Below are 24328 nucleotides of genomic sequence, written 5' to 3'. Positions count from 1 at the left end.
GAGCGGAGGCATGGAGGAGAAATAGAAATAAGCCTATTGGGGAGTGAACCCCTGCCAGCTCGAAGAAAAGCCCTTTCTCCCGTTCTTTCTCTTTCAGCGGTGCCCACGCTGGGAACCATCTTGGCTGGACATCATCTTTTCATGCTGCAGGTTGATGATTGCCGCTCAATGCCAGCAACTCCACGTCCGCTGTAATTTCTCAACTTGCCAGCTTTTGCCATTGAACTTTTTTTTACGAGCTGATGAAAACATCTTTGAGTCATCATGAGTAACAGATACAAAAGAATACAGTGTATCTCCTTGATTTAGCAGCAAAGGGAACCCAGTCTGGCCATAAAGCTACAGTGAAGAATGAAATCATGAGATGAAAGCCAGATTGAACTGGAGAGAAATTGGGCCTTGGCTTCTACAGGCCGAGGGGAGTAAAAAAAATTACCTTGGATGTTTCATGAACAAGCCTTGTGAAAAAAAAGAAGAGGGGCCCTATAAGTCACCGTACACTGCAAACACTTCCCTTCCAAGTGAAGTGTGGGGTCTTGAGGGGACAGATATCTTAAACTCTGTGGCCTTAAACAGGACTGGCTAAACTTAGCTGGCAATGATGGGTGAGTGGGGATGTGGAGGGAAACTTTTGGATGCGAAAAAAATGAAAAAGCTCACTCCTGTTCCTCTGAGCGTCTGTTTTTGAAGAACAGCAGAGAGAATCCCAGAATCAGTGACAGGCCAGAACAGAGCCATGAAAAGGAGGGGTTGGAAGAGAAGGAGAGGCGGAGGGAACAGAAGAAGAAAGAGCGAGGAGAGACACTCACAGCTTGTTGAGGCTGTCCAATCCAGAGAAGGCCCCATTGGTGTCCTCTATTGTGCCCGAGATGTCGTTATGGTCCAGCTCCCTGTGGAGAACGAGAGAAAAGAGGGGTATAAGAGAGATGGAAGGAGGGAGGGAAAGGAGGAGAACAGGGGCTGAGTCTGCCAGCGCTGAAGCGTTTCACAGCCCTGGCAGAGGCTGGTCTGGAAGTCATGGGTTACCCCCTCGCCCACACTCCCTCCCTCTATCATCCTCTCCCCCTCTGCACCTGGCCTTAAGAGCCCCTCTGCCGCTCTGCTCTGCCAACCAAGCGCATTCTTTCCTTAGAGGGGTGGAGAGGGAGTGTGCATGTGAGTGTGCGTGCATGTGTGTTGGTGTGTTGAGGCAAGCCCCAGCACAGGGAAACACATGTATAATTCATGACGGCATGGAGGGATTGGCGGGAACACAATGCCTTGTCAGAGGCCAGACAGTTGAGTCTGTTGGTCCAATGGTGGCAGGTATGGCACAGTGCAAACCAAAGCCAACAGCCTTAATGAGGTTAAGGACCAAGCTCAGCCGTGGCCAAGCAAAGACAGAATGGACTCAACAGAAGAAAGAAAAAGAGAAAAGGCCTTCTTTTAGAGTTGGGGCTTTCCAAACACTTGTTGAATAGTTTTCGTTTCCCCCTTGCAGGGACTAAAGAACTACCTCTGTAGGTGAAGTCATAGCTGCAGAGGAACCACCACTCCTCCCCTCTGCATGATAATTGAAAAGAAAAACAAGCTCTCCTCTGAACCATTAAAAGACTTTCTTTCAAACTTGAGAAGGGCCTTTGAGGTAGATGGTCAGCCACACCCTCCACCACCTCCACAATAGCATCCTCTGCTCCACCTCCCTGTTTTGCTTTTCCAAGCATCTCTTATCCCCCCCTCTGGTTCTTTTCAGTCTCCACTGGCTGCTGTCTTAGTTGGACTGGACTAGGGCTGCCAATTTCCTACTCTTTCTGGCTGGCTGGATGTGAATGGCCTTTGCCTTGTTAAAGCAAGGCCAGTGGTGGGGGCTACGGAGCAGGGAGACCGGGCACAGAGAAGGGTGGCCCCTGATGAGCCAACAACCCCCGTGGCCGAATTAGAGGGCAGACTGGCTTGTTTGGAGCTTTCACACCCCAATGCAGGCTCCAGCCCCATGCCAGCACTGCCAGCAGCGCAGGCCCAATTAAAGCTCCCCCAGCTCCTTTTCATGGCCCAACCTATGCCTGTCCTCCCGACCACTGATTAGATTAGGCCTGCCTCAAAGACACACAGCACAGGAGTGATACAAGGGGAGAAAAGATTATGCAGAATCAAGACAAAGATAGTGAACGCATTGGGGGCAACATGAAGAGATGACAGAACACACTTAGGATAACAAATGGGCATTAAGTGGTCTTTCAAAGGGTAAAACCCAAAAGGAACAAAGTGAGCAATTAAACACAAGAAAGAAAAACAAGAGAAAAGAGCGGCAGAATGGTAGTCACAAGCTCAGCTCCCTGTCCCTCCCTCTACATCCCTCTGTAGTTAGTTATCTAGCACCCAGTGTGCCAGCAGAGAGAGGCCTTATGTGCCTTGGCTTGTCACCTCACTCTGAGAGAGAGCTTGTCTGGCAAGCTCTGGCACAACTCCCCTCTCTGGCTCTCTCACTGGGAAGAGGCACAGCCAAGAGGACCTTGGTCAGGAACCAGGACCCCCAAGTCTTTCTCCTGGATTTATCCCCCGACTTTCTCCCTTTCATTCCCTCCTTTTCTTTCTTTAGGCCAGTTTGGGCTTTTTTGTGCAAAATGTGGATCAGGGGGAAAAGAAACCTCTGTCTTTATTCATGGCCTCTAAAAGCTGGGAAGGATCTCAAGGGAGGCAAGCGACACAGAACACTTTTAGATCCAAGTTTGTTGGAAACCGGTGTCCGAGACAAAACAAAAACCCCAAAACAAAACCAGACAAAAGGAACAAAGTGAGAAAAGAGACAAAAAAGTAAGAAGTTGCCACAGAAACCAAGACAATACTGTTGCACGAACACCTTGTAAAAATTAAAAAATAGATAGGCTTGGAAAGTAAACAACCCCCACTTTCTAAAGTCAAATGAAGGTACTATGTAAGCCTTAATATCAAATGTCACACAGTCAAAACCAATATTAAATATCTCAACTTTCACTGCTCCCAAGTGGCACATCTTAGCCCATCATCATCAGGGGCAAAGCCATAATGAGTCTGTTGCTGGGGGTTTGGGAATGGTGGTTGCAGTGTACTGTACTTACAGGACGCGTACGGCCTTGAGGCCTCTGAAGGCTCCCTCAGTGATGTGGCTGATGGAGTTGTGGCCCAGACGAAGGGTGTGGAGATCCCCCAGCACAGCCAGGCTGCCTTCATCCAGACGAGTCAAGTTGTTGTATGACAGATTTCTGGAGAGGGAAATGGAGCACGAGACAGAGAGAAGAGGACGGAGGCAGACACAGAGATGGGGAGAGAGAGAGAGAGAGAGAGAGAGAGAGAGAGAGAGAGAGAGAGAGAGAGAGAGAGAGAGAGAGAGAGAGAGAGAGAGAGAGAGAGAGAGAGAGAGAGAGAGAGAGAGAGAGAGAGAGAGAGAGAGAGAGAGAGAGAGAGGAGAAAAGTAGGGGAAAGAAAGAGAAATGTTCTGTGTGAGGTCTGGAAGGAGATGACAGGTTGGCAGAATGCTGAGGCAGCTCGCGACATCATTAGACTTAGATTTCATGGCTGATTCAATGTCTATGTGCCACTCTGATGTATTTTTCCATTGTGCCTTTTTCTTTTGCCACAAGATGTGAATGGAGAATGGGCTTAGCAGACCTTAGAGCTCCACTGAGGACCTAACCTAACTGAAAAGAAATCCTTGGTCTGAGCTTTACATGTCTACAACCTCCATTTATAAGCCTACCTGAGCATGTGGTAAAACCCAGGAGAATATACTGTCACTCATGTCTTCAGCAGCCCTCAAAATATGACTTATTTTCGTATCCAGCCTCCAGAACGCTACATTTCCAAGCAGTTTCACTTGTTTCAGGAAATATGGGAAGAAAGAATAAACAAGACGACACCTGAGTGCAGGGGATTTTTGGTACAAGTTGATTTACTTAAGACTCAAGTGAAAATAAAGACTCAAAACTTGTTTCAATGACTTTAAAGGATGTTAGATCATAGTATGTATGTATATAATACCTCTTGATAAATCCTGACATAAAATGACAATAAACCCCAAAAGGGTATCTTTCAAACAGTGGTCAAAGGCAGTATTGTGTATTTTATTGCCCTCCCTCTGGGCCTCGCTGTCTGTCTCTGTGGCCAGGCCTCAAGTCTGCTTGACCAGTCATGTGTGCAGAGATTCTCCCTGATGACCGGCTCAGCCTGGCCCATTGGGAATGCAATAATAGGCTCCTTTATAAAGACGAGTCACTCTCTTGTATCAGCCGTGGGGGTCATCATAACTAGATAATAAAATCATATAACCACTGACTGGTGCAGTGCTGGGAGGATGATTCAAGGATGGTGCTGGGAGCAATCAGTCATTCGTAAGACCTGCGCACAGGAAACGGCATTGAGATACACAGAGCAAACTAATGTGAACGCCATCTACCGCTTTATTCCCGCTGACTGTTAATAGGCGCCACATACTCCCCAGGCCACCCCGCAGTTAGCAACGCCTCAGCTGAGCAGAGCACTTTACAACTGCAATACGACGGTCATGTCAACAGAACAGGAAAGGCTCTCAGATAATAACTCCTCTTTCGGTAGACAAAGGCCGTGAAGGCGATCCCTCAGTGTAATTACCACAACACAACCAGCAGAGGATTACACGCCAGTTTGCCAAACCCCCCCGCATTTCAGAACTTAGTACAAAAACTCTTGTCGAAGGGCTTGAGTGCTGTTGAGCCCAGCTCTAATTATGGGATAAACAGGCTTATCCTGAGAATAGCGTAGCGTATTGAGTGTTAAAACACAATGTCATTTAACCCTGGGGAAGGTAGTTGGATGATATGGGTGGAGGTGGGGAGTGTTGTGTTCTCATGCTGAATCACAACGGGTTTAGATCCCCAGAGACAGAAAAAAAAGATTTAAGAGTTTGAATCTAAATGTCATTCCACAGCCAGTACAAAGTTTGAAATATAAAATTTTTATTTTTTAAGCTGAACTACACTAAACTTATGGTCTTTGTTGCCTCAGACTCTGCCCCACAACAGTTTGAACCGCTGACTGCTGAAAGGTTGTTGCACCAGGACATTAGACATCAGAGTTCGGGTGTTCAGGCTAATTTAAATGCTGGTACTCACAGTTCCCTCAGCTTCTGGCAGAACTTCCACCCATCAGGATTGATGCGGGCTATAGAGTTGTTAGTGAGGAATAGCTGCTGAAGGGAGGTCAGGCCATACAGGGAGCCACTGTTCACCTCTGTCAGGCTGTTGTAGTCCAGGTGACTGCAGGGACAAAAACTGAGTAAGAATTCAGGGATCTTGGCACAGTGGTTTGTAGGCAACAGGATGTCAGGAGTTGAGAGGTATTATTGTGCTCTGAAATTACTAAATTTGCAGTAGTGTTTTTGATAACCTGCAATCCAATTTGAGACAATTACTGTGTTATTTTGCATGTAATTGAAGTAATACCTGAAAATTGCATGTTGGCTAGAAAAAGTGTGATTGTTGTGATTGTGACAAAATTCCAGTAAGTGCACAAAATGATCTTATTCTTATGAGGTTTGGTTGGTGAACGTTCCTGTAATAGTCACTGACTGGTGCAAATAGGATTAGCCTATCGGGCAGTGCTTGCTGCCAGCTTTGTGCCACAACCAAACTCCATAAATCAGGTGGTTAGTTGAGATATTAGATTAGAGATGGGATGTTTTATGATACTAATGCGACACGTCTTGTACAAAATAACTTAATTGCAGTGAAACATTTATCATGTGTATTATTTTACACAAATTTCTGATAGTGTGAATGTATTATTAGTTTTTTTTTTTTGTTTGTTTGTTTTTTTTTTTTTACATACAGGACTTTCATCTTTGCCAGGTCCCAGAAGGCCCCATCAGTCAGCTTGCTGATGCTGTTCCTTTGCAGCTTCAGCACCTCCAGGCTGGACAGACCCTGGAAGGTCAGACCCTCTACCTGACGAATACGGTTCCTGTTCAGCTCGCTGTGTGGTGGACAAACATACCAGACAAGTTATAAACATGATAATGGGAGCAAATCTGTGAGGCACTTAATCAGGCTTTCCCAAAATATTCTTCACTTTTCAAAAACAGGAAAACCATTTTTCATTTTCCATGTTTCTTTTCTTTTCTTTTGGAACATTTCGCCCTCATTCTACTGCACATGAGCATCCATCATACTGACGTCAAAACTGCACGCTTCAGCTGCAGCATTTTGTCGTTAACAAGCCCCTCGTTTAACAGGCATTCCTCGGTGGTGTTCTTTCCACTTGCGGCACAGAGCCAGCGGTGTATACCCGCAGACTTTAGCTTCTAAATAAGGGTCAAAGCTACGAACCTTTGAATTAACAGTGGTAATAAAACGGGGGGGGGGGGGGGGTGCACAGAAAACGTGGTATAAGATTTGCAGTCGTTCTGTCTTGTGCATGTAAAGCTTGAGATATCTTTGCATGTGACAGTAAATCTGTACATCAGGTATGTGTTTCTGCGTGAAGGCTGTAAAAGCCCCCGGGTTGGCAAAGATAAACATCCACATGGGTTCTTTTGTGTCTACTGTGCATCACCACTAGCATGTGCAGATACTGTGTCACCGGGGCCACCTGTCCAACAAAAGGCACCTGGGGAAACTGCTGAAGCCATAATGGAGGAAACTCCCATTACGTGAGTCCCTTCTCTCTCCAGAATGGAGGCGTTGATCTACAAATGGGTCGAGCTCACTGTTACGCTGGAGGGAAGTTTGACAAAGATAATGGAGCACAGTGCGGGGAATGAACCACTTTGGGGATATGGAAGAAGGCAATAAATCACCAATAATATGGTTCTGGTGTTTACCTAGTCAGACCTTATCCATCCCTAGAGGTATAGCTCACACTAATAGCATTCCACGTGTTGAACACACAGAGCTCAATCAACACACTACAAACTCCTCCTCCTCACAAACCCTTCATTCTTTTCAATTCTGTAATGTCTCCAAAGGCTACAACTGGGAAACCCATTCATTTTCAGCCTAAACATAAATGTCAAAAAATACGCTGTTTTTCCAGGGCAAACTCCTCTGACAGATCAAAACACAACTTTGTCAGCACGCTAACTATGTTGTTAAACTGATGAAATCCAGTGGTACTCACAGCTGGGTGAGCCTCGGAAGCTGGAAGGCTCTCACAGGGATCTGGCTGATGCGGTTTCGACTCAGTCTCAGGACCTGTAGTGTTGAGCCCAGATGGTCCAAAGCTCCGAGCTCCAGTACGCTGATCTTGTTGTTGCTCAGGTACCTGAACACAAAAGCAGCACATTATGACATTAGTAATTTATAACAATCCTCAAACGTGTTTATGAATGGCCCTGTTTCTGTCTCTCTTCAGTTACTTGACATACTTGTTGTATGTTGTAATACGTTTCCCTGCCCATGCTTTCATTAATACACTCTGTGTAGCTTTGGTATTGATATTTTGAATACAGATGTTGAATACAGATACAGATGTTGGGAATATCCAGTTACAGTTCTGCTTTTTCTACTAATATTGATTGCTGCAAAAACTTTATTTCCCCACAAGGACTGGCAATGATTCATCTTAATTTGTTTAATTTCATTTCATGCTTTTTTAGTTTGTTGTGTGCCTCAGTAATACTCTATCGTACTTACAGGTCTCGGACTTGGAGGCCAGCAGTAAAGCAGTGCCCTCGTAGCTCAGTGATGTCATTATTGCTCAGGTCCAGAGTTTCCACAGACACCAGCTCTCTGGTCCGCCTGCCATCAACACTCCGGATCTTATTGTGATGTCTGGAAAAGAAGAAACACACAAAAATGGTATTAATTGTGGTTGACAATCCTTTTTACAGACCTACAACTTTTCCCAATGAAATGTTCACATCAGTGTCCTTTTCCCATCACCCAAGGAGGGAAGACACTCAAAATCCCTCAGCTTCTCTAAGCACACTCAGGCACAAAGAGAGAAGAGTACACAGAACAAAGTGGTCTTCATCAACCACAAAATGTGTACTTTAAGAGCTTCCAAATAGAGGCTGTCCTTCTTTAAACAATTCCAAGGACACCTGTGCTTCTCCACAGAGCTTAGTCGCAAAATCTATTAGATAAATGGGGCCTCTGTGATCAACCAGAGCCACTTGAAGGGGTATTTTGGAGCACTTCAGTGTGTTATGGAATGGAGCAGCGGCTGTGTGATTCTCAAGAAGGACTAGCCACTATCAAAGCCCTAATCTACACAGGACATACGAGAAGGAACAACTGAATGGATAACAGAAAAACAAAGCAAATCTTTTCACAGGAAGATCTGAATAGAATATGCCCACTTTCCATCAAGATGCCTGTGTCAGGATTTGTGAGCCTTGGTGAGTTAGACTCCCAACAGAGGACTGGACAGATTTCAGTTTTTATTTTGTTCCTGTACAGCGTTCTTGTGTGAAAGATCACCCACCCCACCCTGTACAGCATAACATGCAAAGCAGACAGACATCTTCTACACCAGCACTCTGTGTGGTATGTACATGTGAGTGTGTTAGGAGCCTGTGGGCCAGTGTTATCTGAGCAGACATGAAAGCCTTTACGGAATGACACATTTAACACATGCCTGGGTGCTAACTAGGGACGGGAATTTCATTTAGTATCACTTTCATTTGCCCGACTTGTCTAAAAAAAAAAAAACATGAAAAAAAAGATCAAGGACAAAAGAGCGAGAGATCAAATAAGGTACATTTATTTGGTAGATATTACATTTTTAAAAAAGCATTAAGGAAGTGGGTACACACATGGAACAACAGGCCAAGTCCCTCATGCAGTGGGGAGGGAGGAGGAAGGGGGGGTGGGGGAGTCCTCCATTTACCAAACAAGTGATATACTTGCTATTAAAGTGTTAGACTGCTAGGTCTAATTTTAGCTTAAATTACCAGTTTTTACATCAACAAGTTTTAATCCTTTGTATCCATAGCATTAAAGATATAATTGAACTTTTAAGGAAATTAGCTTTTTTGTTTTCTCTTGCGAGGCGATAAGTGAAGATCAATACCACTCACACATCAACTAGCTGTAACTAGCAACTTCTAGGTGTCTCCACTGGTTGTCTGGCAAATTCACAGTGGCAACTAGATTCCAGGAAGTCACTGTGACAATACTAAGTTCTAGTCAGGCGCATAAACCCTCAAAAAATAAATGGTCGTTATTACACTATTGTTTTTTGTATGGATAAAACAAATGAGACATAATGTGTGGACGGATCTAGGCTAACTGCTTCCCCCTGTTTCTAGCCTTTATGCTAAGCTAAGCTATGAGAGTGAGAGTGGTATCAGCTCAGCTAACTCTCTGCGAGAAAGTAAAAGAGCGTCTTCCCCAAAAGGACAAACTATTTCTTAGACAGCACCTTAAACTCCAGCTAATGTTATTATATCCTGCTCTATCTCACACACTCACCTTCCCTGTTACACTCTCTTCTAAAACAAAGACCAGTGTTTGAGGAGACAACGTGGAGATGACCTGCTTCAGATCCTTTTACTCCAAATCTGATGAACCACAATATCCTCATGCAAAGCCAATTACATAGGATGCAGCCAAGAGACAAATCAGGCAGTGCATCACATCATGTCCCTCTCAGGGGTTAATAACTCGTACAGAACTGACGCCTTTACAAGAAATATGAATCACATCTTTTAAGAGTCATTCACATGATTCATGGTAAGCTTATAAGTAGTTTATTAGTAATTAAATGCAATGACACTAAAAAGACTTGTGTGTGTGAGTGTGTATGTCTGAGAGAGAGAGAGAGAGAGAGAGAGAGAGAGAACGAGAGAGAGAGCGAGAGAGAGAGCGAGAGAGAGGGTGTTGTACCAGTCAAACTTGTCAAAACAAGGTCAGTCTCTCCTTCCTTTCTAGCCTTCAGCCAGCAGATGGACACACACACACACACACACACACACACACACACACACACACACACACACACACACACACACACACCACGTCATTTATTGGTGTCTGAGAGAAGGAGGGGGTCACACCACAGCGGCCCACCTGAATAAACAGTGGCAGAAATGGTTAATGATGAGCCATGCAAGCACGCCTGCGCAAACACACACACACACACACACACACACACACACACCACAACACAAACAACAAATGCACACGGGACAGAGCAACAGACAGTGGCTTCAGTGAGCATGAGCAAAAGAGGGAAGAGAGGGATGGGGGAGGAGGAAAGTGGGGGAAGGGTGGGGGTGGTGGTGGTGAAGGGGTGAGGTGGGGTCAACAGCTGGTGACCTTTGCTGGGAAAAACAGATCAGTCTCAAACTGGTGGGAGAGGTTGACCTCTCTCACTCTTTCTCTCACCCCCGTTCTTCTTCCACCACTCTAACCAAATTCCCTCTCCTCTCTCCCGCCCACAGTCAGAGCCCAGCTGCGTGTGAGAGACAGATAAAGCCTCTGCGCTCAGCGTGTTTGAAGTCCACACATACAATAGTAGCGTTTATAAAAACTGATTATCATACGGCCAGTGACATCTCTGATAAAGAGGAGCTGGGTTCACTCTTGTTCTCTTTGATGTCTGGGGGCCTTACTTGCTCTTGATTCCACTTAATTCCAAATCTCATTACTCTGCCCCATTGACCATCAGATTATCATGAGCCCGGCTCATTTTGACACTTCTTTTGATGTATGGAAAGTACATCGGGGGTTTACACTAGCATGCCCATTCTCCTGTTTCCAGTGTCATCTTTGGGGGCGATTGTTTGGCCCATCCCTTCCCGTTTGAAGCTGGTGGTCGGGACAAAAGAAGAATTATTTAAAACTCAGATCATCCAGCGGGCCATATGATTTCTATCCCGAGCTGTTTTGCAGCTCCCCTTTGATGTTGACTGGAGAGGCGATGAGCACAATGGGAAAGTTTGTGCTGCTCTGCTGTCAATTTGACACTGTGTTTTTAAAACTTTCTGTTGCTTCTTTTTTTTTGCCATCCTGCTGAGGCATTCTGGGAGTCTGCGGGATGTCAGTGGGCTTGCCAAGCACATTGTGGGACTGTGGGAGCCTGGCATATGGTCTTTGGTTGGTTACATTAGAAGCTTCTGCATGATCAGGTGACTTTTGTTTTTATGTTAAACAATGTTCCTGTTAAAATGATTCTCAGAGGTCTGTCCTGATCAGTTGGTGGACATTTACCCATTTGACAGTGATTGGCCCAAGGAAAAATTAAAACCACAGCAATACAACCACATCCAATCAGGCTTATCTGTGCTTAATGGATTCCACGATAGCTGCAGTGATCAAAAAGAGCTGCCAGGCATGTCAAAGAAAGAAAGGGGGTGAAAGGACTAAAGGAAGCCGAAAGAAGGAAAAAGAAAATGGTTGAGTCACCTCTCAACTAAGAAAGAGATTAAGAAGAAAGAAGAGAAAGAAAAAAGGAAGCAGGGAAAAAACCCAGCCCATTCACTTATCCTTTCATAGTCCATCTATTTAAATTTCTTCTTTATAATTTTGCATGTTGTACACCCACTGTGGTAAGTTCTCTGTAAGTGCACAACGTTTCTGAATCAGATAGCTCAGAATAGTCTGATGATTATCTTGGAAAAAGCTCATCATCATTAGCGATCTTGACAGTTAGTGAATTGACATGGCAATCTCTAAGCAGTATTAAATATACTGTAATTGACAAAAAGAAAGAAATGCATTTCTAAATAAAGTTGTAAGAATTTGAACCCTTTTTACAAAAAAAAAGTTGTTTTTCTGTCTTTGCCAACAAACCACTGTCTTCTTCACCTCTCAATATAATAAATACTGTGTCTATGAGAATAATGAGGGGAATAAACACTAACAGTAAACGTTTGTTTTTCAATCACCATCCTTTCCCTTGCATCTCGTTTGCCCCTCACTGCACAAATATTAGATGAATTTGACATTTTTAAAAGCCAGAAATCCTAGAAACTTGTGAATTAGTTTAACTATTGAATATGTTAAATTCTAACATTACTCGCTTTTTCATTTCCTTCAAACAATACAAACCTTGTCAGCAACCAGCTCAAAGACTCAGTCAGTCTCACTATCAGACAGTGGAAACCTCTCAGCCTTTTGGAGAGTTTACTGTTGGGTGAAGGGCTGAAGACAGATTCTCTGTCCATTTGCTTGGATGAGTTTGTGTTTGTGTGTGTGTGTGTGTGTGTGTGTGTGTGTGTGTGTGTGTGTGTGTGTGTGTGTGTGTGAGTGAGCCCCTGTCTCGCACAAACTTGTAGTCAGACGACATTCCAGACTATCTCCAACTCATGGCACAAGAACACTGCCCTGCATTCTGTACTGCTGCCTCTGCCAGGGCGCGCGCGCGCGCACACACACATATACACACACACACACATATACACACATATACATACACACATATACACACACACACACACACACACACACACACACACACACACACACACACACACACACACACACACACACACACACACACACACCATAGGGCTTGGTAGTTGGCAAGTCAGACACAGTACACTGAATTTACTTTTGGGAGTAATCCTGAGCCTGAGTTCACCTCTTGCTTCCCTTTTTTCCTCTCCTTACCCTCCTACTCACTTCTCCTTTACCATTCCTCTTTCAACATGTAGTGATGTCACCCTGATCTGACATATTCACATCCCCTGTCCATTCCTCCCTCCCTATTTTCTCATCCTTCCTCCTTTGCTCTCTGTCACCCATTTTACTGTAAGCCATGTGACTGACAGCTGCAGCTGCAAGTGCTTCAGCGGGCCTTCACTTCAGCTGCGTGGCTTTGTAAAGATCCGACCCTCCCTCCAGCCTCCACTCCCATCAGGACTACAGGCCTTCCCCCTAGCAACAGGCTTCAAGTCAGGCCAAAAAAAGACACCCCGATCATTTGGAGGGGCTGGGGCTCTGCACAGTTTGTGCAAGTAAAGGTTAACTTTTTTCAATCTGTTCTGTAGCAAAAGCAAAGTGAATAGGAGTTTGTGCTGAACCCTATAGATCCAGGCAGAAAGAGAACCTATAACATAATAATAACAGTTCAGACCTTACTGCTCTTACTCAAGCCTCAAATTCTGCCCCTTACTAGCTGTCCTCAGCTTACAGAAATACTCTGACCACATTAGCGCATCATGATAAATTCTGAGAAGCAGGCAGATGACACACAGGGAGAGGCAAAGTGAGTCCCACAAAGCTCACCACTGAAAATGATATGACGATGACCAATGATACAACCAGCAGCTGCTTACTTTACTACCAGGAAGTCGTCTGGCATGCTAGCAAGGTGCGAAAAAAAAATACAGAGTTAACTGTCTTGTTTCAGGTTGAGTGAGATGTGAGAGTGCTGCCTGTGGCACAGTGGAAAACAACAGCCCACCCAACAGAAGATACGGGTGGAAACTGTTCCATTTGCACTTATGCCTGTGCGTGTGTTTATGTAGCATTGGAAACATAACAAGAAGCGTTGCCAAATATCTTGTTATAAGAATTGTAACAAGTTTTCATATCAGCTTCAGCCTTTTGATTGTTATCTTAGGCTTATTTTGGTCTAACCTTAGAATGACTTTCATTGTGCTGTGTTTATTTTGTGTGCTTTGCATTCCTTTAGAAATTCTTGGGCATCATAGTAACACAGAAAATTGTCAGTACTGAGAAATTACTTAAGACTCTGGCTCGAGTAAGCATATCAAGGACCAGTAGCTCTATTATTATTACTTTATCATCTGACATTCAACTTCTAACCAGTAAAAGCATTTAGAGCTTCACCTGTTTTACCATAATCAAATATTTTACGGTTGTATATTTCCCTCAAATGCAAAGTGCACCTTGAATAAAGTTACCACTTTCTCACCACGAGATTCCTTCATCAGTTTTAAAATGAGACTGTTGACGGACTACTGAGCTCACGTTTGTGACATACACAAGCGCACACATGCCCTTCCCAAATAGGGCAGTAAATCTCCAGTGAGATGCCAGTGCTGGCAGTCCCCACAGGCACAGTTTCACAACTGGGAGCAACCAAGTTGGAACTATATACGAGCTGACACTCCAAGCAACCAGCACTGCTCACTGTAGACAAGACTACATGACCAGCTAATAACACTAGTCAGTTACCTAACCACATACTAATAACTCATGGCAGAACTCCGTACTTATGCCAAGAGAGCTCGAGTGGAGAGCAGATTTTTGGACAACTTTTATGTAATCGAGTCACATTCGTCGCTAACGCAGTATTACTTGTGAGATGTATACATGCATCCTCGACAGATGTCAAGAGACTATTTCAAGAGCATTTCAAAGAGGTCACTGACCTAAGAATATGGTAACAGAGAACAGATCATTCTGGTACCATGTCAAGCAGTAAATGGGGCAGTACTTACAGGTAGAGCGATACAATCTTGGAAGCAGCCTGTCCTAAATCTGGTATGGAGGTCAGCTCATTGTGGTCCAGCCGTCTGTAAGTGACAAACACACACAGAGGAGTACATTAGAAAATAAAACTCTGCCCTGAAGGAAAACACATAGAAATGCACAAGAATGATATGTTGTTATGAGGTCAGAGGACTCGAAAGAGGCATTTTTTCCAGGTAGCACACACACTAAACTGAAAACAACAGGTGCAAAGGAAAGAAAAATAAATATAAATTTAGACCAAACAGAGACTGTGTCAATAAAAGCTACACTCAAGATGTTCTTAAAATTTCTTCATAAACTGTATATGCTAGCTAAGATGCCACAATGTTATTGTGGCTATTCCACATGCTCCAATCATGTAACGCTAAATTAAATCAAACCTTATATAAATCAAAGATTTCAAACACGACTTGTCACCTCTGCCGCAGAGCAAGTAGCAAGTCATCCTTTTAAAAACCATAAATAGCATGGGAGTAAAACAGATGTCGAGGAGCGTATGACTGGCCGGACAGCCTGCCAAAGATGTCACCAGTGTGTGTATCACCAGTTAGCTTGTGTATGTGTGTGTATGTGACTTGTGCACTGGCGCTGAGTGACACAGAGCCAAGCCCTCTCCTCACCATATAAAATATTTACAAGGCCAGCTTTGGCCACAGTATCAGGTGGTGGATGGGAGGCTTAATATAGAAAACCACCACTTTATTCTCAATTGGACTTAGTTCAAGGAAACACATACGAGGACACTGTTAGGAAGTCGAGTGGCAACCATGGACGTTAGTCAGAATGAAGTCATTGATAAGAACTCCTCACATCTGACACTCATGGATTAAAATGAAAAACCAAGTTGCATTAAGACTTTAACATTTCAAGCACTCACGTTGGGGAAAAACAGAATCTAACAGGACCAAACACACACTTCAGGAATTGCATTAGAACGTGTTGCTGTTAATTGCCTCAATGTAAATCATGTGTATATGTAAGTGTTACTTACAGCTCTCTCAAGTTGGACAGGTTGGCAAAGGCTTCAACACTGATGGTGGTCAGCTTGTTGTGGCCGAGATTTCTGAAAAAAAGAAAATAAGAATATGAAAATAGTTCAAATGTATACTTTATATGCTTAAATATCAGCAGTGCAACTATATTTTTCCTAACTTTTATGGTATTATCATGGGCATTTTGCAGTTTTTTAAATAAGGACTCAGATCAATAGCAACAATTATTTCTCCGATATGACAAACAGCCTCATCTGTCCAGATTAAGTATGCCTGAAAACACTGCACTACATCAATTCAGCTGGCCTTCAAGGAGAGCCAGATCAATACTATCGATACAGAGTGTCTCTCTATCCTGGCTCACTTTCCAAATATAACCCACAGGCCATTCATCTGCAGCAGTCAATTTGCACTTTAGGCTAACAGTGTATTTAATAGCTGGCACTTGACTTGTACACAGGCTTATTAGAGAGTGATTTGTCCCGTGATATAGCGTTACCGCTGTCAGAGAGGAAGTGAAGGTGTGTGTGTTTGTGTGCACATCTCACACACATCTGCAATTCAGATTGAGCTTCCCACGCTATATGAATCAAATTTATTTCACACATAAACAAGTACTATCTCTGTCTCTCTCTCTCACACACACACACACACACACACATACTTCTGTCTTTGTGAGGACACTCGTTGACATAATGCATTCCCTAGCCCCTGACCCTAACCTTAACCTAAACCTAATTCTAACCATAACTCTAAAAACTTGAGTCTTAACCCTCAAAATGTGATTTGAAGGTGTCTCAAAAAGTGAGGACCGGCCAAAATGTCCTCACTTTCCCAAAATGTCCTCACTGTGTTAGTAAAATACTTTTTTTGGTCCTTACTATGTAGCAAGTACAAGTACAAGTACACACACACACACACACACACACACACACACACACACACACACACACACACACACACACACACCTCTTGCCCGACTGGCATGCGGCCTGCCTGTTGGCAGACAGGAGGCTGCAGTGAGAGCGCTGTTTGTATTTGTGTGGTGGGGTTAGGCTAGGCGAGACAAAGGGATCCCACAGCTCCGGGCCGCCTGCTTCCCACCCCTCCATCCCTCTGTCCAGACGTGAGAGACGACCCAGGAATGTTTCACAGGCCTGCCGAGAGATGGCCACTTGTTCCCAGAGACGGGGGACACTTTTACCTGATGCAACACATTCCTCGTCCCCTTGTACCACAGCAGCCACAATAGACCATGGCAAGAGGTTTGGCGCTGAACTCTGTGACAGAAGCTGTCATTGCATCTCGCTGATACTTCCGGCAATTGATATCAAGAGATATAATTTGAGGAGATTGGTCAATACTACAACAAAAGCCCAGTCATTTTCTTAAATCATACACACTTCACTTTTTAAATACTATTTAGGCCTATAAATTTCAATCTGTCTCGACAGATTTCCCTTTCTTGTCTTCTGTGCTCAATTGCAGATAATGACAGTCTCCATCCCCACTTCTTTCTCTCTGCTTATGTGTGTGTGACAAGATAATAGCATAGCAAGTATCTGCCCTCCAGGCACAGGTCTGACAGGAGGTGTACATGTGTGTCTATTTTATGATAATTTACTGAGGCACCTCCCATTGTGGCCTAGATCGCCAAATTGTCGTTCCCTGCAACAGAAGGCAATTACCTCGTTATGGTGAAGCTAAGTGAAAAATCACAGTGCTTTCCTATGGGCCACCTCTGCCTGGAGGTATGTATATTCACACACAGCCAACACATACATAGGAACATTGCCTCCAAACGGCTTTTTTTAGCATTTAAAGGTGGAGGAAATTGGCTACGCACATATTCAAAGGCATAAAACTTGGAGCTTAAAATAAAGAACAGAGCAAAACAGAACAAAGAGATGACTAAGAAAAAAGTCACGTTTGAGAGTCAAACCTGCTGTGCGGGTGCTAAAGGCCACAGCAACAGACGAAACTGGTCCTTTGTGTGAGTGAGCAGGCATACGTGTGCCTCTCTCTCTCTCTCTCTCCCTCTGTCACCTCTGGTGTTTACACAACTTTTTCTTCATCTCATTCAGCCAGATTTATTTTCTTCCCTATCAGATGAGATAAGTTTCACAGTGTTTTAACACCTACTGTATGAGGAGATGGTGATAACGCTGGTTTCCCTCCCCCTCCTGCTCCCCTCCCCCCTCTCTACTGTGGAAGAGGGGAGTTAGCGGGGAGACGCCAGTGCTAAGCGTGGTTAATGCTTTCCAGAAAGTGACCTTACAATCATGCTGTTTCTGGAAGAATTTGCAGAGCCGGGATCAGAAGCCTAGAAGTCATTAGAGTTTCTGACTTCTTCACAGGGGTAAAGGTATAGACACCAAGGCCGGCAGCAACAAACCACCCAAATAACCTGTCAAACTCTACACTACATGCAGACAACAGACCAGCAACGGCAAAACAGGGCTTCCACAAGTTTACGTCACGAAATCCCACCAAAGAGAAAAGGATGTATAGTTGAGACGGGAACAGGCGCTGTGATTAAACATGGCAAACACTACAAACCAATTTAGTTCTCACAGTCCTGAACGTTTCAAACACTGCATTCCATTGTATGGTACAACTAGTTTATACAAATGGGCAGGACTGTTTGACATTAGTCAGCAGGATCGAAATCAAACGCACTCCCTGCCAGGTACTAACCAAAGGAAGTGAGTGATAATTTGAAGCTGCATGTTGAGCCAAATACTAAATTTTCCCACTGGATTCAATTTGCTGTGACTGGTGCAGCCATGGTTGGTTTTCTACATTAATTTCATTAAATTATTCACCCTTTAAAGACAATAATCACATAGACTTAATAAATGGCACATTTAATGATCATGTTATTACTCTCTCATTAATAGTTAGTTTAAAAGCATCATTTGCCGTCATTACTGCATGAACCATAGAAAAATTTTATGATACAAATGATCATATTAACTTTGGAGCCGCTTCATATCAAAAACTTTCACAAATTAAAACAAAACAAAACAAAAAAAAAAAAAACACAGGCCACATTTAACAATCATCATCTATTCAAAACTGCACCGACCAACATTTCAACTGTGTTCAAACTACTGCCCATCACTGAGCACAAAGGTCAACATAACCTCCTTTCTGACAGCAGATCTGGAGAGACATGAAACAAGAGGGCAGCTGAAATAAAGGAGGTGTAGTTATACTCCCACCTTCCAACCCCACCCAACCAGCACAACCCAAAAGTCTCCCCACAGAAGAAGCTTCTCTATGACACACAGCAGAAATTAAAAAAACAACATACTAATACCACAAAGAAGATAAATGGTAACATCAGAAACAAACAAATAATGAACCACCTGTTGCCATGACAACATGTTTTGAAACAAGCAGGCAGCTAATTAATCAATATTAAAGTCATAGTCAAATAGTCAAAGTCAAGTATAAAAACTAAGCATTTGCTAGTTACGACTTTTCAGACATGGGATCACTTTCTTTCCTCTTCCTATCGTTTTAAGTATAACATTGGGTTATTAGACTGTTTGTCCAACAAGCTTTTATAGGCTCAACAAAATTAATTGCTGGATCAGCTGATAATCAGCCAACTACTGGAGGGGAAACATTGGCTTCAATCTTAGGCTGCCTGGAAAACAAGTCTTCAAAAGACAATGTGATAAACTAAAAGAGGCCTGTATGACTAAGCAAACTGTCTTAGCAAGAAAAATATGTGCCGGCACTACACCATCACTGCTGGACCATGCAGTTGATTTGACATATAAAACTCATTAAAAGGCCTTAAAAAATAGTTGTGTTATGGGTGCTGTGGGAGTTGAGGAAAGCTGGGAGTACAGGAGTGATGTCATAGCATATGACACTATGCTTGTAGTCTAAGTCAGCGCATAGTCTGTGTGTGGGAGAGAGGAGATATGGGGAGGGAGGAAGAGAGCAGGGACTTACACATACAGAGATACATCATCATTATCTTTCCCATTTCTATCATAGATAAATGCAGTGTGAACTTTGCTCACTGAAAGTGTGAAGTGATGTCAGTGATGAGCCTTCTGTAGTCCAGCTGGCAGACAAAGGCCCTTTAATGTGGTCGATTTCAGAGCATCATAAAACTAGTCAAATAATAACCTGTGTGTCAGAGAGGCAGACACACACATACACACACCATTCTTCCTGTCATTAAAGGCCAGTTTATAGCCAGGCAACTGCAGTGAGAGTGTAGACAAAGCTAACACCAGCTCCAGCCCACCATTTTACACACCAGTCAAACAGAGGAAGGAAACTGGCTGGAAAAAAAGCCAATATCTTATCAAGTTTGACAAGGTTAAAAGCATAAGCTGATGAACAAGATTTGTTATTTTGATGATAAATGTGATGCTCTAAAATCTGAGTGAAAACATCAGTAGGTGTAAGAGCTTTGGAGGTTGAGGAGGACTTGGATGTAAGATCAGAGAAATGCAGCGCTGAGGGGGTCAGCATATTTCACCATTTGCATTACAGATTCCCACCGCCTCTCACACACACACACACACACACACACACACACACACAAACACAACACAACAAAGGAGCTGCTCCAGCCTTTGAAATCAGTGAGGCTAGATGCGTGACTCAGTTTCTGAAGTCTTCCGAGGCAGGAAGGCGGGCCACCACATCTTGGGGCCATGTGCTCTGCCGTTCTCTGTACTGAAGCAGGAGATGGAGTGGGGCACTCAAAACAAACAGGGAGAGGGTTGGGGAAAGGGTCTGCACTAGCCCAAGGCACTGCATGAAACCCATGGCCAGGCCTTCCAACGCCAGCCTTGACGCCCCAGATGAGAAGCTCAATAACACACATGCTGTCCACACTGTATATATGTATGTGCAAACACTGTCTATACACACAGACTCATGATCCTGCATTAAACACTGGATTCTAGTGTGATAAAACTGTACTTTGTAACAAATGGCGCCAGACCACTTCATTAAGAGTAACAGGAAATGAGTGTCCACAATTAATCTGAAAGAATAACATAAATACTGTATGTCTTTATGGGGTTATTGTTTTAGTGCTGTGCAGACAGCTGACCTTATGCTCTCAACTTCAAAGTGAAGAAATAGACAGATCATTAATCAATTTTTTCCCCACATATTGTTTATTATAATAGCAGAGCAATAATTACACTCCAGCCAGTGGAGAAATAAGTGTATAAATAGTGGACCATGCTATCTTTACAATCTAATTGCATGCAAATGTGTGGCTGTCTAGACAGTGAAGCTCTGAGATGCTCCTTTCTACAGTATCGCAAAGCATAGTGGCATATTTTGCGGGTGAGGGGTTGGGGGGATTCAAAAAAATGTTTGTCCCAATTTAGCACTCCCTGTTCCACTCACTTCTCGAAGGACTGCCCGTTTTCTGAGGAGAAGGGGCTTCACTTGCACAGTGCCTCTCACTCTCTGTTCACGTCACGCTTTTTTTGTTCTCTAACATCTTCTCCAGATTTCCAAACTCTTACCAGATGTAGAGAATCCACAGATGATTCATCGATCAAGCCCACTTTGTAGACACCGACTTCGGCAGAGAGGGAAAGGGGGGGGGGGGGAAACCTGGCGCTCTAAAGTGTCTTCACAAAAGGGCCATCCATTCTGCTGACTGGATTCCAGCAGAATGACTTGTGGCAGCAGCTGTTTGATTGTCATTAAAGCCGGTGCGAGGCCATGAGCTCATTCCATATCTTCATGTTAATGTCAGACTTTATCTGTTGTTGTTAAAGCAGGGGCTCAACCTTAGCTCTTCCTTCCTAAATTTGTTCGCAGCTAATGTTTTGCATGAATCATCTCAGCTGGATTCTGAGGATCATTTAAGATAAAAAAAATATTAAATAAATAAATAAATTGATGCTTTAAAATTTCCATATAGGAACTCCCTGTGCTTATTCTATCCAACTTCACACAAAACAACCTGATAGGGGAGGAAAAATGAAGAGCAGCTGATGAACATGAGTGCGAAATATTATATCATCCTATACCCTTCCAAGCACTGAAGTTGTGACATTAAAATATCTGCCGGTGGACATGCAAGTCACAAGGCTAGGGAAACTATGACAATAAACAAACTCAGTATAATCACTCCCAATACCACAAGATTACAAGGCTGCGTAGTGAGAAATGCCCTAGAAACCACAAGGGGCTCAGCCCTGCTGAGTGCTGCTGCTGCTGCTGTTACTGCGGCTGAGCCCCAACTGCTGAAACGTTCATCTGTTTTAACAAGACAGACAGCATTTGTGAAGTTCAGCCATCATGTATCAGTCAGTCCTAACATCAAGTTCAAACTTAATAACAGCAGAAATGGCCATGAAAGGAACACTGAGCCAGGGGTCATCATAGTCCCACTGTCTGACTACCTAAAAATAAAAGAGCTGTGTTTGACGATGTGTGACATACAAGCAGACAGTCCTGTAATGTTTCATTTCTTCTGGGTTTCTTCTGTGTGTTCACACATGTGCAACAGTGGTTGAGGTTTCTGACCAGCAACAAGACTTTCATCAACTAGTGGAACCAGTCTGATGGCAGACGCAACAACAGCAGCAGCAGCAGACCGTGACATTGACAAAACACCTCCATGCAGTGAGCTGAAAATGTCCCCCCACCTTTCCTTAATTCCCGCAGGCCAGGTGATCTGCTGCTCTACCCGCTGCCGACCAGTCCACAACCAGCCGCCCGCTAAGCTCCCAGCCCCTATCAGGAAACCACCAACACAAACCCATTTCCTGAGGGCAGAAGCCAAAACCAACTGTTGGGGGTGGTGTTTACCAATAAGGCTGTACTGTGAGGTTTAAGGCTACGGCTTGGGGTTGAGACGCAGCAGATCATTTGGTGTACACCATACATTATGGCCGGCACATTAGGAAACTTGGAGAACCACCTGGGAAATGCAAGGTTACAAAAGTGATGAATCAAGATCAGGCTTCTTCTTCTTCCTGCCTTTCACCAGAGCAAGTTGGTTATCAGCCTGGGTAACGACTTCTTCCATTGAGAAATGGAATTAAAGACACCATAAAAATTTTTTTTTTTAAAAACAGTGGTTTTCTATGACAGTAAAAAACAAAAAGGATTTTACAATCTCACATAAGAAAGATGCTGGCAAGCAGACACTATGTATCTGCTTTATCTCTATCCAACCACAGCAATCGCAGCCAAAATTAGTAATACTCATGCTTTTATTTACTTGCAAAATCCAATTACACCAGTGGCACTGTGGGCAAAAATGTTTTTTATACACATTACCGTGGCTGCAAATAAGATAAGGCACCACTCCTGAGAGGCAATATGTGACTGCGTGAGAGCAAACTTGCTTTGAATTATATTAGGCTATTCATCAATCAGGAAGAATGGACAAACATCTGAGGCTGGTGGTCAGTTTGTTAAATGTTACAGGCACTGATGTAAGACAGCACAGGATGTGTTTGACAAAGAGGATTTAAAAAAGCGATATCAGCTCTTTAACCTCGAGTGTTCACCCTGAAAGCCTGTGTGGGTGAATATAGGGATGGGACTAATAATTGATGAAGCAACTGAATCTCTTGTTAATATGCCGAAGTAAATTAATTTCTTTCCTTTTTAAGAGTAGGTTCCACACTAAATTAAACACACATCCTCCCCACAACCCTTCACCATCACTCCTTTTTCTCTCAGTCTGCTTGGCCAGGATGTGCCAACATGATTGTTTCCCCCGATCCTCATCAAGGCCACATTCTCACAGGGGACCATTAAAATCAGGGTCCTGAAGGCAGATTATTTTGACAAGTGGAAAGCATTAGGGCTTTTCCTTCACTGAGAAGCCACAGGACTGTTAGGACTGCTACTGATGGATAAACTGCCAACATGTACCCTCTAGCCACCTATCTTTTCTCAGGACAAATATTCACCCAGGTTCCCTGCATTACTCCTAAAAAAAAAAAAAAAAAAAAACATAGAGCCACTTGTGGAGGCAACAGAAGCTACTTGCACAAAGTTTTGGCACAAAAGATCACATCAGAGTGTATTACGAGTTAGCCAAAACTCCCTTTTTATTCACATACATTAAATGTAAAGTAAACGTGGCTGCAGTCATTATTTAAGCAACACAGGGCCAGTGGTCCACTTTCTGTGTCTGTGCCTTGAGGGCACGCAGACAATTTAACCACAACATCAAGGATTAAGCACTGCTTACTTAAAGCCATACTGTTATGGGAGCTCTTCATGACATTGACAAATCCAAGAAAACCACAAGTTTTCCAAAAAACTTTTGGTTTTTAGTGGTGGGGAAAGATTTGCTGTTGTAGAGGTATTTTCCTGTTGACACAAAGAGTACATTTTTCTGTGGAGTGGGTACTCTGTCACAGCAATACATCTGAGACAAAACTGCTTAAAGAAGATTTTCACATCCTCCAGAAAGTGTGAGCATGCTGCCAATATTGCTTACTACCTGCTCAAAATCCCTCCCAAACCCCTGCAACTTTCCTACACCCTGGAGGAGATAGGGTGACTCTCTTTAAGAACTATTTCCTTCTGGAAGCCGCGGTATAAATACAAGCCTCGAGGTACCATTGCAGTGTTCCTTACTGTAATCCCAATTTAAGAGCCCGTATAATGATAATTGCAACAGCTACGTGACAGTGCAATCATTCTTCACCCACACAAAAGGGTGGGAAATCTCCATTCATTCTGAGCTGGATTTGTCCTCTCTGCTTGAACACAGTTCATTTTACAGAAGCAAAAAAGAAAAGAACATAGAGGACTTTTTTAAACGTCTGAGACCACTTTCCTGTCCACTTGAATGGGACAGAGGTCATCACTTAATGTGTGAGTAAATGGTGGGTTTCTTGTTGATTAACAACTGCTAGAGCAGGTTTTAGCTATTTACTTAGCAGTCAAATCCTACAGGTGTTTCAGGGTACTGAGATTTTCTTCCGAGCC

At 43.5% G+C, this 24328-nt stretch overlaps 1 protein-coding gene across 1 annotated transcript in view; it reads right to left on the bottom strand.

Annotated features, from left to right (window-relative positions):
- lrig1 (leucine-rich repeats and immunoglobulin-like domains 1) overlaps positions 1-24328 on the bottom strand; it is a 36794-nt gene that overhangs the window by 8912 nt on the left and 3554 nt on the right. Inside the window, exons 2-9 of the mRNA XM_071493526.1 lie at positions 15370-15441; positions 14345-14419; positions 7623-7760; positions 7108-7251; positions 5821-5964; positions 5106-5249; positions 3078-3221; positions 810-890 (exon numbers count right to left, since the gene is read on the bottom strand). Of these exons, the coding sequence (XP_071349627.1) occupies positions 810-890; positions 3078-3221; positions 5106-5249; positions 5821-5964; positions 7108-7251; positions 7623-7760; positions 14345-14419; positions 15370-15441 (942 nt within the window). The remainder of the gene's footprint in view (positions 1-809; positions 891-3077; positions 3222-5105; positions 5250-5820; positions 5965-7107; positions 7252-7622; positions 7761-14344; positions 14420-15369; positions 15442-24328) is intronic.

This window comes from Trachinotus anak, unplaced genomic scaffold (assembly GCF_046630095.1).
Source record: "Trachinotus anak isolate AG129_WGS33_773 ecotype Australia unplaced genomic scaffold, CSIRO_AGI_Tana_v1 ptg000013l, whole genome shotgun sequence".
Taxonomy (NCBI): Eukaryota; Metazoa; Chordata; class Actinopteri; order Carangiformes; family Carangidae; genus Trachinotus; species Trachinotus anak.
The sequence above is the reverse complement of the archived record's forward strand: the minus strand, read 5'-3'. Positions and strand labels throughout refer to the sequence as shown.